This window comes from Mustela putorius, unplaced genomic scaffold (assembly GCF_011764305.1).
Source record: "Mustela putorius furo isolate JIRA1106 unplaced genomic scaffold, ASM1176430v1.1 tig00003845_pilon_pilon_pilon, whole genome shotgun sequence".
NCBI lineage: Eukaryota > Metazoa > Chordata > Mammalia > Carnivora > Mustelidae > Mustela > Mustela putorius.
In genome coordinates this window covers 5,429,294-5,441,746 of record NW_025421998.1, presented here as the reverse complement: position 1 = coordinate 5,441,746, position 12,453 = coordinate 5,429,294, and the positions used below count along the sequence as shown (strand labels likewise).

The window sequence follows — 12,453 nt, the reverse complement described above, 5'->3', positions numbered from 1 at the left end:
TTTTTTAGAAGACTATACCACGTTTTATTTTATTTTTTAAATTTCTAATTTGAGAGCACCTGGGTGGCTCAGTCGGTTAAGCATCAGCCTTTGGCTCAGGTCATGATCCCAAAGTCCTGGGATCGAGTCCCACATCAGGCTCCCTCAGCGGCGAGTCTGCTTCCCCCTTTCCCTCTGCCCCACTGTCCCTCGGACTCTCTCTTTAAAATAAATAAATAAAATCTTAATTTTTTTTTTCTTTGAATGTAGTTGACACACAGACTTGTAGTACTTCGTACAACATAGTGATGTCACAATTTCTACATTATGCTCTGGTCACCACAAGTGTAGCTGCCGTCTGTCACCACGTGATGCTACTACAGTCTCATTGACTCTATTCCCTATGCTGCGCCTTTGATTCGTATGACGTATGCATTCCACCATTGGAAGCCTGTTAGCTTCCACTCCCCTTCCCCCATTTTGTCAATCCCCCCACAACCACAAGTTTGTTCTCTGTATTTACAGGTGTGAGTCTGCTTTTTGTTTGTTTATTCACTTTTCTTTTTTAGATTCCACATGAGTGAAATCTGATGGCATTTGCCTTTCTCAGTTCGACTTATTTCACTTCACATAATACCCTCTTGGTCCATCCATGTTGTACCAAATGGCTATGATCTCCTTTTTTATGGCTGAGTAATAGACACACACACACACACACACACACACACTTCTTATCCATTTGTCTATCAGTGCACATCCAGGTTGCTTCCATATCTTAGCTATTATAAATAATGCTGCAGTAAACAGAGGTGCATAATCTTTTTGAATTAGTGTTTTTGTTCTCTTTGGTCAAATACCCAGTAGTAGAATTAATGGATCATATGTTATCTCTAGTTTTAAATGTTTGAGGGACCTCCATAGTGTTTTCCACAGTGGCTGAACCAATTTACATTGCCATCAATAGTGTACCAGGGTTTCTTTTTCTCCCTATCTTCTCTAACACTTGTGATTTCTTGTCTTTTTGATTTTAGCCATTCTGACAGTGTGAGATGATACCTCATTATGATTTTGATTTGTACTTCCCTGTTGATAAGTGACATTGAATATCTTTTCATTGTCTGTTGGCCATCTGCATGTCTTCTTTGCAAAAATGTCTAGTCAGGTCCTCTGCCCATTTTGTAATTGCATTGTAAGCAGTACTTCTTCTGTAATTTTATCTTTTTAATGCATCTTTATTTGTAATATTTGGTGTTGGAGATTGTTCATATATCAAGGTATATAATAGTAACCATAATAATTGATTAGGGTTTTGGCATAAACTCTCTTTTTTTTTTAAAGATTTTTATTTATTTATTTGACAGATCGCAAGTAGTCAGAGAGGCAGGCAGAGAGAGAGAGAGGAGGAAGCAGGTTCCCCACTGAGCAGAGCCCGATGTGGGACTCAATCCCAGGACTGAGACCATGACCTGAGCTGAAGGCAGAGGCTTAACCCACTGAGCCACCCAGGTGCCCCTAAACTCTTTAGTTTTAATAGAATCAGTGAAGCAAAATTCATATTTCTACCTAGAAATAACAAAAGAATTAGTCCCCGAATCAATTTTATTTTCCCTGGGTGGCTAACCATAATAATTCAGAAAAATTGTGGGAATTGTTCATGATATTGGCTAATTTTTCTGAATTTTTTAGTCCTCCTACAACAGTAATACCTAAAATATTCAAATATAAAAGTCAGGTATGAGCATTTAAGAAAATAACTCAGAAAGTTATGATTTTAGAAAGTGCAGTGAAATATACTCTTTGGAAATAAGAACTTAATGATTCATCTTAACACAACCTCAGTCTTTAAATTAAAACAAAATTCTGTTCAAATCGTTGCCTCCCTTTTTTTAGAGCTTTAGAGAGACTGTTGCAACTTCGGTGACACAGAGATAGATCTGCCGTTTTAGAATTGTCCAACCCTAATGAGTGTATTGTGAACAAACAAGGACTCTTTGATATTCAAAACAGATGTATGACTTTGATGAAAGTGGAACCTTTTGCTTCTGGGGATCTCCCCTGTCCCCACCCGAGTCAGTGGTAAGCAGGTAATTAGGAGCCCCGACATCCAGCGGGGCCATCATCCTGAGAAGGCCCATTTCTCCTGGTGCTGTTGCCTGTCCCTGCGGTCTGCTTCTAGCATTGCTGGTCAGATGGGGAGCAATGCCACAGATGTCCCAGAGCCCCTGCTTCCTGTCTGGCTTCGGCTCAGAGTATCATTTGAATGTCTGGCCCTGCCTTGCTTACTCTGAAACAGAAAGTTCTCTCTTCTCTTAAGCGTAGAGCAGAGACATGAATATCCCATACTCAGTCACTAAAACTTGATTTTGTCCATTTCCATCAAGACTCTCAAACCCGAGGTAGGCGAGAAGAAAATCAGCTCGAGGCTCCCTTTTCTCTCGCGTTATTGTTAACTCAGATTCAGAGCATCTGCATTCACTAAAGCAGTCTCAGAATTAGGAAGTGCTTACATTTTATATAAGTTTTCACTATTTTCTCTTGCTGGCATATGAACCCATAAGTTCTTCAAGAATGCTTACCGAATCACAAGGTTTTCAAGTATTTGAAAAAAATATTAATATCCTTCACAGATAAAACTATAAACTGAATCTAGTTTCACTTAATTTGTTTTCCTTTCCCAGAAATGCTGATCATGTGCATAGTTGGGTGTCCTCTACTTTGTATGAACACATATTGTTAATTTGAAATTATGGAGTATTCTAGATGATCCTTGAAAAATGTCAGGGTTTTAATAATATTCTATGCTATATTAGGAATTATAGGAATTGCAGATGATTTTCTAGCAGCTTACATTTCTGGACCCTATAGCTAGAAGCTGCTTTGCTGAGCAGTTCTTGATTATCTGACAATAGATTACAGGTGTTGGTAACAAATTCTACCTTCGAACTACACAGATGGGCCCTCCGGTGTTAGCATTTGTGTGGATTCAGCCACTATCAACAAATGCTAACATTGGTCCAATGAAAATTGTACTTGGAAAGGTATTTACGAATATGCTGCCCAGGAAAACCATGTAAGTCATACCACAATGAGATAATATACTCTTGATTCTGTGAAGTATGAAACCATCCTGCCTTCCCCACTCCTACCTACGTCCCTCTGCTGGAAACCCCACATCAGAGCCGTATTAGAAGTGCTCTCTGATGGCCGGCTGTTGAGCTTACATCAAACATGCTTTCATGTAAACAGTGTTCCAGAAGCTCATTTGCAAGTTGATTATTTTGAAACATGGACTATCTTGGGATGCCCGTCAGAATCAGCTGGAGATCCCTTCAAATTGCACTTTCTTTCCTTCTTCCTCAAGATTGGGAGACCTTCCTAAGTTTAAGCATCACTTACATCAATCTACCACACTTCATCCGTTTGTTTTCCAGTTGTTTCTAGTTTTTTACTCTTTTACGCATAAGCTGCTATGAACATCACTTGTACGGGCCTTTTTGTAGATGCGCGTTTTCATTCCTTTGGGGCCAATACTAGGAGTTGAATCGCTGGATCAGAGTAACTGTAAGAAACTGCTAGACCTTTTCACAAAGGGTGTTGTTCCTTTTACGTTCCATCGACAACGTAAGAGAGTTCACATATTTGGCAACACTTGGTATTGAAAGGCTTTTTATTTACATTCTGGCGGATATTTCATTGTAGTTTTGGGGGTTTTTTAAAAGATTTTATTTATTTATTTGACAGAGAGAGAGACAGAGAGAGAAGGAACACAAGCAGGAGAGTCGGAGAGGGGGAAGCAGGCTCCCCACTAAGCTGGGAACCAGATGCAGGGCTTGATCCCAGGACCCTGAGATCATGACCTGAGCTGAAGGCAGACGCTTAACCCACTGAGCCACCCAGGTGCCCCCACTGTAGTTTTTAATAGATAGCAATTTTGCCTGTGTTCCTGGCTCATTTATATATCTTCCTTTGTTGAATGTCTGTTCATTCCTTTTATCCACATTGTTTTATTCTTTCTTTTATCTTGTTATTGAGTTGTAAGGATTCTTCATATGTTCTGGTTACAAGTCCTTGTCAGATAGATGTTTTAGAAATAATTTTGTAGTTTCCTGATCATAATGTTTGTGGTATCTTTTGATGAATAGAGTTTTTAATTTTGATAAAGTCTTATGTGTTTTCAAGTTTTTTATGATAATTTCTTTCTGTATCTTGTCTAAGAAATTGTTAACCTAAAAAATAAAAGTCAGTTATTTTACCAGCAAAATGAGCCTATTCAAGAATAGTGGATAATCCCACCCCCTTCTACATTTTGGGACATGCAAGCTATAACAGAACCATAGGCAAGTCCAACAAACAAAGGAGATGAACATTATTTTATGGAGAAGGAGGAGGAAGGGGGGGAGAGATTGTTTTGAATGTAAGTCCACTGGACAAAAGCAGGAGTTCAGGGTCATGGCGGTTTCTCATTGGCTGAGTTGCAGGGCTAGCCGATTCCTTGTAGGAGACACCGTGATCTCCTGATGGGGCCTAAAATTGATGATTCTTTCCTCTTTCCTGTTTCCTTTTCTGCTGGGATCTGTAACTGACAAGTCTTCCTGGAATTGAGCAGGTTTTCCTTCTAACCTCCTGACCCCACTTCAGTGAGTTTTCGCCCTTTTTTTTTTTTTTATATTTTATTTATTTATTTGACAGAGATCACAGGTAGGCAGAGAGGCAGGCAGAGAGGGAGAAAGGGAAGCAGGCTCCCTGCTGAGCAGAGACCCCCCCCCCCAATGCGGGGTTCGATCCCAGGACTCTGGGATCATGACCTGAGCCGAAGGCAGAGGCTTTAACCCACTTGAGCCACCCAGGCGCCCCAGTTTTCGCTTTTTTAATGGTCACCGATTTTACTTAGCCACAGATTATACAGATAGCATTCTTCCCTGCCTGCACGGATTAAGATTTGGAACTATGAGCTATCTTGAGTTTTATATATTACATGTATGTTTCACATATTAGGTTTGTATATGTGACAGAAGAAGAGAGTCTTTTTTTTTTTTTTTTAAGCATCAGGATGTCTGAATGTCCCTACATTGTTTATTGAAAAGACTTTTCTTTTCCCCCATTTGATTGATTTGGTGTCATTAATACTCATAACAAGCCACTGAGATGAAGACCTTGTATCCTTGCATAGCTGGGAAAACTGAGACATAAGAGGTTGAGCGACTTGTCCAGGGCCGGGCCACACAGTTAAAAAGGTGACAGAGCTGAGATTCTGACACAGGGCAGTGTGACCCCAGAGCTCACACTCAGCTGCTCTCAGGAATCAGAGTCTCACTTCTGACCCTGGTAAATAGATCCCACATGAAGAAAGTAAGTGAAATGCAAATGTCTCTCTCCTTCCCCTTTGACCCTCGCAGACAGGGATTCCTGTTGTTCATCTTGTTTTTTTTTGAGGTCGCTGCTAATCAGTCGCAGGTAGATGAATCCTGTTTGCTCCCCCCAAGGAGAGCGTCTCTGATGACGCTTTTGCCTCTAATTCATTTACGCACACATGGACTGAGCTAAGCAGGGGGAGATGCGGACAGGTTCTGAGGGCAGGACTAGAGAAACAAAATAAATGAAATGTGGGGAGAAAGAGAAGAAAATGTAAAAGGGAATTGGAGGAGGCACAAACAGCTTCCTCTCACCGGGCTTTTGTCCTCGCTGAGCTCATTTGTCTCTTTCCGTCCAAACCACTCATTTTACTTCTGCAAAACCATGAACCAGGAGGACAAGGGGAGGAGACTTTGGGTGGATTAAGATGGTGAGGCTCGGTACACGGCGTTGCTGGTGGCGTTTGCTCTACCCCCAGAGCCGTGTCACGTTTCCTAACGTGTCATCGACTAAGCAGAACGGGAAACTAGAAACATCTTTTCAACACCGCTTTGCCTTTTCATGGCCCAGGTCTTTAAGGAGGAGAAGTACTTGAAGGACGCCATGGAGTGCAGTGACGTCATCTGGCAGCGAGGTTTGCTTCGGAAGGGCTATGGGATCTGCCATGGGACCGCCGGCAATGGCTACTCGTTCCTGTCCCTGTACCATGTCACACAGGATAAAAAGTACCTTTATCGAGCTTGCAAAGTAAGGAACCTTTACTCAGACAGCTTTTGAATACTCCGGAGCCTGCGCAGAATCAAAAAATACAGCTTCTCCCCTTCTCTTAGCCCATTTCTTGCAACTCTGTGGTCTCCCCTGTTTCTCCTGCCCCGCCCCCCCCCCACCGTACCCCTGGCCAAGCTGGGCCATGTTGACTGCTCTCTGTTGCCCGAGAATCTTCTTCCTTGAGTTCTTGGTGAATTCATGTGGTGTCTTTCATGCCTTTTCACTGAGTGAAATCTCTGCTCTTAAATATGTTTCCTCGTAGTTTGCCGAGTGGTGTCTAGACTATGGAGCACACGGGTGTCGCATTCCCGACCGGCCCTATTCTCTCTTCGAAGGTAAGAGCGAGCAGGAAATGCCAGGTTTAAATACGTGGGTGAGTGAGTTTGGTGCTTCTGCCTCTCTCTGCACTGGCTCTATTACATTGGCTCCTAACTCGAGTAATAACTCCACAGCCATGAAATAACTGTGAACAATGTAGTTTATTGCTGAAAGTTGTATGGATTCTCTCTGCCTTACCTAATTCATGTACCCGTGAGTGTCCTTCAGATATTTCTCAGTGGTGGAAAATATGTGCACACAAGATGGAATGTTTGCTGCTCAGTAATAGAAGAAATAAGTTTACTCCTCTACATATTGTCTGTAACAGTGTATATATAAAACCGATCTATTCACAGGAAACTGGTTACTTAAATGTGTTTAATTATTTCAGGTATATAAAAAAGTATAAATAATTGATCTTAGTAATTTGAAAGTATTAGTAGTTGGAAAAATGATAGCATAGAGAAGAAAGTTCTGAAAAACAAGCAAAGACCGGAAATGAACAAACACAGTAAGTCTGTTGCAAAGCACCATGTGTAGAATATAATTCAGGAAAACAAAATAGAAACCCTACAGAGAGGACTCATACATTTTTTGTATTTGTATTCTATGTGTGTGTGTGTGTGTGTGTGTGTGTGTGTGTGTGTGAGGGAGAGAAAGAGAGAATTAGATAATTTGTAATGCCAGCCACAGAAATCAAAGGTCAAAGGCTAAATGGTATTAGGATAAATTGTTGATGAATTTTAATTACTTTAGGGCTACATTTTATACTAACTCTGAAGTAAACTTCAGAAGGAATAAATGATTGAATATTTTTTTAAAAACCAAACAATAGATGGTGTTGCATTTTGTCAAATGCTTTTTTCTGCATCAGTTAACATAATGTTTTTTTTTTCTTTTAAAATTATTAATATATTGTGGATTACATTGGTTGATTTTCGAATTTTAAACCAGCCTTGCATCTCTGGGGTAAACCTCACTTGGTCTTAACATATTGCTGAAGTGTATTTGCTAATATTTTGCTGAGGACTTTTGCATCTGTATTCATAAGGAATTTGGCCTAGAGTTTTCCCTTGTTTTACTATCTTTGTCTGCTTTTGGTATCGAAGTAATATCGACCCAATAAACAGTATCCTTTGCTCTTCTGTTTTCTGGGACAGATAATATATTAATTGGTGTTAAGTGTTTGGTAGAATTCTCCAGTGAAACCTTGGAGTAGAGATTTGGGCAGGGGATAGTTTTAAAACTATAAGTTCAGTTTGTTTAATAGTTTATCAATTTATCAACAGTGTCAATAGTATCAAGTTATCAGTTTCATATCTGGTAAGTTTCAGTAGTTTGTGTTTCTGTTTCACCTGCTCTGTGAAGCTGGTGTGTGTCACGTTGATGTATGTAAAGCTAGTGCCCCTCTGTTTCCCTTCTGGTGTCTGAATTGTCTGTGGTGGATGGCCCTATTCTGTTTCTGCTTAATCATATATTAGAAAAAAAAAAAAAAGCAGAAAACAGAGCACTTGCTATTGTCTTATGCAGAATAATATCCTTTTAATATTCAAAGCCATCATAATGAAAAAAATAATTCTCAGAAAAAATTTTCAGTCTTTTGTATCATAAAAATGCAGCATTTTTGCATCAGCTTTAACAGAGTTAATACCCAAACTCTCAGTGGAGTTCATTCAAGTTTATTAACAGCAGCTCCAAAGCCCGACTAGGTCAAATGTACCACTTCCCAAAGGCTGGGAAGTTAGACTCATCTGCTCCTGGTGCCTCACAAGTGCCGGCAGTCGGGTCAAAGTAGATCCTTGTGGGGTGTGTGGAGAGTAGTTCTAGTGTCTTCGTGGAGGTGACTAGGCCGAAAGAGTCACTGACACCTGTAACCCCTTCTGGAGCTTTCCCCGGCCCAGGTGCTGTGACTCGGTGAGTCTGCTGCCCCACCACACCAAACAAGAAAACAAAGGTCATTCCAGCATGGACCACTCTAGGGAGTCATCGGTCATCATCTTTTCCTATTGGGTTCTAATAAGTCAGTGAGTTTCAGATTTCTTGGGCTACTGGAACCCTTTCTTCAAACAAAACCTTACAGGTTTAGTCTGAGAACAACGAAAATGTAGGAAAACAGCGAATGACACACACAAAATATGAATGAATTGCAAAATCATCGAGGAAAGAAGCCACACAGAATAGGCTGTATGCTTTGGGATTCCTTTCAAAGGACATTCTGAAACAGGCCAAGCTAATCCGTGCTGGCGATGGCGGCCTCTAGGGCAAGAGAGGGACAGACTGGAACTTCCAGGGCAGGTGATGGAAGGGTGCCCTATCTCTTGATAGGAGTTTGGTTTACACGGGTGTATGCATTTGTTGGAACTCAGAGGAGTCCACTGAGGACTTGTGTGTTTTGTTGCTATGAATTTTACATCAAAAGGAAAGCTATAAACAAAGATCCAATAAGGGAGGAAATGTTCTGATTGAAGAGTTGCATTTGCTAATATTTTGCTGAGGACTTTTGCATCTATATTCATGAGGAATTTGGCCTAGAGTTTTCCCTTGTTTACTGTCTTTGTCTGCTTTGGTATCAAAGTAATACCAACCTAATAAATGGTATTGAGAACTATCCTTTGCTCTTCTGTTTTCTGGGACAGATAAAATATATTAATTGGTGTTAAATGTTTGGTAGAATTCTCCAGTAAAACCTTGGAGTAGAGATTTGGGCAGGGGTAGTTTTAAAACTTAAGTTCAGTTTGCTTAATAGTTTATTTTTTTAAAAGATTTTATTTATTTATTTGACAGACAGAGATCACAATTAGGCAGAGAGAGAGGAGGAAGCAGGCTCCCCGATAAGCAGAGAGCCTCATGCGGGGCTCAATCCCAGGACTTTGGGATCATGACCTGAGCTGAAGGCAGAGGCTTTAACCCACTAAGCCACCCAGGTGCCCCTGTTTAATAGTTAAAAAGGGGCCTAGAGGCTGGGGCCAGCCAGCTAGCAGGCTACCTTGCCCACCTTCCTGTAGATCAATTTAAAACTCAATCTTGGTGCAGACCACAATGATTTGCAGTGATTTTGATGAAAACAAAGTTCGTTATATATATATATTTTTAAAGATTTTATTTATTTGAAAGAGCAGGAGGAGGAGGGGCAGAGATAAGAAGACTCTCCCCTGAGCACAGAGCTTGACATGGGGCTCCATCCCAGGACCCTGAGATTATGACCTGAGCTGAAGTCAGATGATTAACCCACTGAGCCACCCAAGCGCCCGAAAACAAAGTTCATTTTAAAGTGGCATTTGTGTGTGTGTGTGTGTGTGTGTGTGTGTGTGTGTTTGAGAGAGAGAGAGAGAGAGAGAGAGAGAGAATAATGGAATATTTTTAACCACAAAAAAAAAAAGGAAATTGGGGCACCTGGGTGGCTCAGTGGGTTAAACCTCTGCCTTCAGGTCAAGACATGGTCTCAGGGTCCTGGGATCAAGTCCCATGTCCGGCTCCCTGCTCAGCAGGAAGCCTACTTCTCCCTCTTTCTCTTCCTGCCTCTCTGCCTACTTGTGACCTCTGTGTGTGTGTGTCAAATAAATAAAATTTTTAAAAAAAATGAAATCTTGCCATAATGCCATAGATGGAGAAGGTCAAATGTCCCACTTCCCAAAGCAAACCAAATCCATCAGAGAAAGATACTGTATGATTTACTCATATGTGGAATTTAAGACACAAAACAAAGGGAAAAAAAAGACAAACCAAGAAACACTCTTAACTACAGAGAAGAAACTGAAGGTTACCAGAGGGGAGGTGGGCGGGGCGGGGGCTGGACAGGGGAAGGGGATGAAGAGGACCCAGGATGAGCACAGAATCATGTATAGAAGTATTGACTCCCTCAGTGGTACACCTGAAGCTAATGTTAAAATTTAAAGTTTTAAAAATTAAAGTGTCATTCCTAAAACTTAAAGGAGATTTAAAAAAAAAAAATGCAACCTTTTGTTTGGAAGAATAAAGCTCTGAGAGAGGAAGTTTTATAGTTGAAATAGCACAACAGCAGCATTGTAGCTTTGTAGGAAGCCATTCCGTGAGATCATCTTAAAGTTTCAAGATATGAGATTAAAGCCCAGAACCCAAATTAAAAAAAGAAGAAGAAGAAGAAGAAGAAAACTGGTGTTATCTGCTGGGTGCTAATGTAAGGATTTCTTTGTGTGTTTGTTTTGTATTTTTTTTTTTATTAAGTCATTGATAAAGTCCTCGGCACCTTTTCCATCATCCCGATAGCACCTGGTAAAGGAAATGATTAAAGTTCACTTGGTTTCAGACACTCCCTAATGGCCTCTAATAAAGGGACCCACATTGTACTTTGCAGGCATGGCCGGCGCGATTCACTTCCTCTCCGACATCCTGGCACCAGAGACCTCCCGGTTTCCGGCATTTGAACTTGCCCCTTCGCAGAGGAACACAAAGATGTAGAGAGACTACTAAGACACCTGTTTGGACCAAAAGCCAGATTGCTTAGTGCCTGCCACGGAACCAACTATGAATCCTGAAGAAGGCAAGAAAAGGAGAGAGAGAGAGAAGCAAACACCTTCACAGGCCCCCTTTGTTGCAGAGACCCTCAAGTTAGAGCATGAATGACAGAAACCATCCCATCAGCGTTTTGTAACAGTGTTCCCCTCCCCGTGTAAAATACGAATTCTTCACATCCGGCCTTCTGTAGCACTTGCATGTTTCTTGGTGTGTGTTGTGTGTAGGTTAAGTTGCTCCAGACAGGAAGCCCTGCTCTTTCCGCGAGCCCGGAGCCGACCACGCACGAGAGGACGGTGGCAGCCACTTCTCTGTACATAGTATTTCAAGGGAGGTGTCCTCTGTGTTGACAAGCAGGAATGGTCAGGTGGTGTCCCTCTTACAGATCAGGAAGTTTCTCTGAGGTGATATCCTAGTGATACTTTGTCAGCACTTTCTGTGAGTACCTTTCAGACAAGCATGAGGGGAGACTGGTCCGAAGACTGAAATTAACAGGACAGATGGAGGGGTGGGGGTTGCACCTTTGCACAAGCTAGCTGAATGCTCCCCCTTTGTGTTCTGTGTTCACCCTTAGTGTTTTTAAGAAGCCAGAGGGCATGCATGGCAGCTCTACTGGGGCTCCCTGTTCTCAGTAGAAGCTCCGGGCACCTGTGTGGCGTTCCAGAGGCTCCTTTCAACCCCATCCAAAACGGCCTGTGCCCTGGCCAGTGGACGTCGTGATCCCACAAAACAGTCAAGGGAAGCCTTTTCATGAGCATAATGTAAATCAAGTAGGAGTGACTAAGCACTGGCAGTTGTAGATTTGGTTTACATTATTAAAACAGACAACACCTCAATTTTATCAACATCGTAACCTATTATAAGTTCAGTGGATACAGTTCCAGGTGGTGATAAGCAGATACTCATCTGTTCCCTTGTCCTTGCAATTAAGCTTACTTCAAAATTTGATAAGTTACTGCAGTATAAATTTGGGAGGAATACAGTCATTTTTTGGCCTACTTTTGGGTGATTGAAATCTCACATTTGATGAAATATATTAAGTGAAAAAGGACTAGTCTGCATTTATACATATGGGAAACATAATCTAACCAAGAAAATTATGGTATTATCTGTCTGACCTGTTTTATCTAAAAAAAAAAGGGGCATTAATTTTGATTAGCATATTCTCAATAATTCTTTTGGATTTCAGTTTTTAGAAGAGTTTTGTCATCACCATACCAGTGGCCTAGGACTTTCCATGTACTTGTCCTCTTGGGAGCTAGGGCACGGGTCATAAAAGCCTAGACAGGCTTCTTCGCTGGTCTGCTCCTTGCCTGTAAGGGTCTGTCTAATCACTCATCAGCCCTGGTTCCCTCTCCTTTCATAAAGGAGCAAGAATATCAACGTGGAAGACAAATCTTCAGGCATATCCAGTTAGTAGGATGTTGCTGACCCTTTATTTGCGGGGCTGTGGCCTCCTAGCTTGTGACCTTCATTTTCTAAATGAAGCCTCATGGATCCCTTCATTGCAGACATTGTTCCTAAGTCGTGACCATCCTCTCTCAA

At 41.4% G+C, this 12,453-nt stretch overlaps 1 protein-coding gene across 1 annotated transcript in view; it reads left to right on the top strand.

Annotated features, from left to right (window-relative positions):
• The window catches only part of LANCL2 (LanC like 2), a 51,387-nt gene extending 39,428 nt beyond the window's left edge, over positions 1 to 11,959 (top strand). The window contains exons 7-9 of the mRNA XM_004739375.3: positions 5,902 to 6,078; positions 6,362 to 6,434; positions 10,751 to 11,959. Coding sequence (XP_004739432.1) covers positions 5,902 to 6,078; positions 6,362 to 6,434; positions 10,751 to 10,854 — 354 coding nt within the window. The 3' untranslated portion in view covers positions 10,855 to 11,959. The remainder of the gene's footprint in view (positions 1 to 5,901; positions 6,079 to 6,361; positions 6,435 to 10,750) is intronic.
• The last annotated feature ends 494 nt before the right edge of the window (positions 11,960 to 12,453 follow it).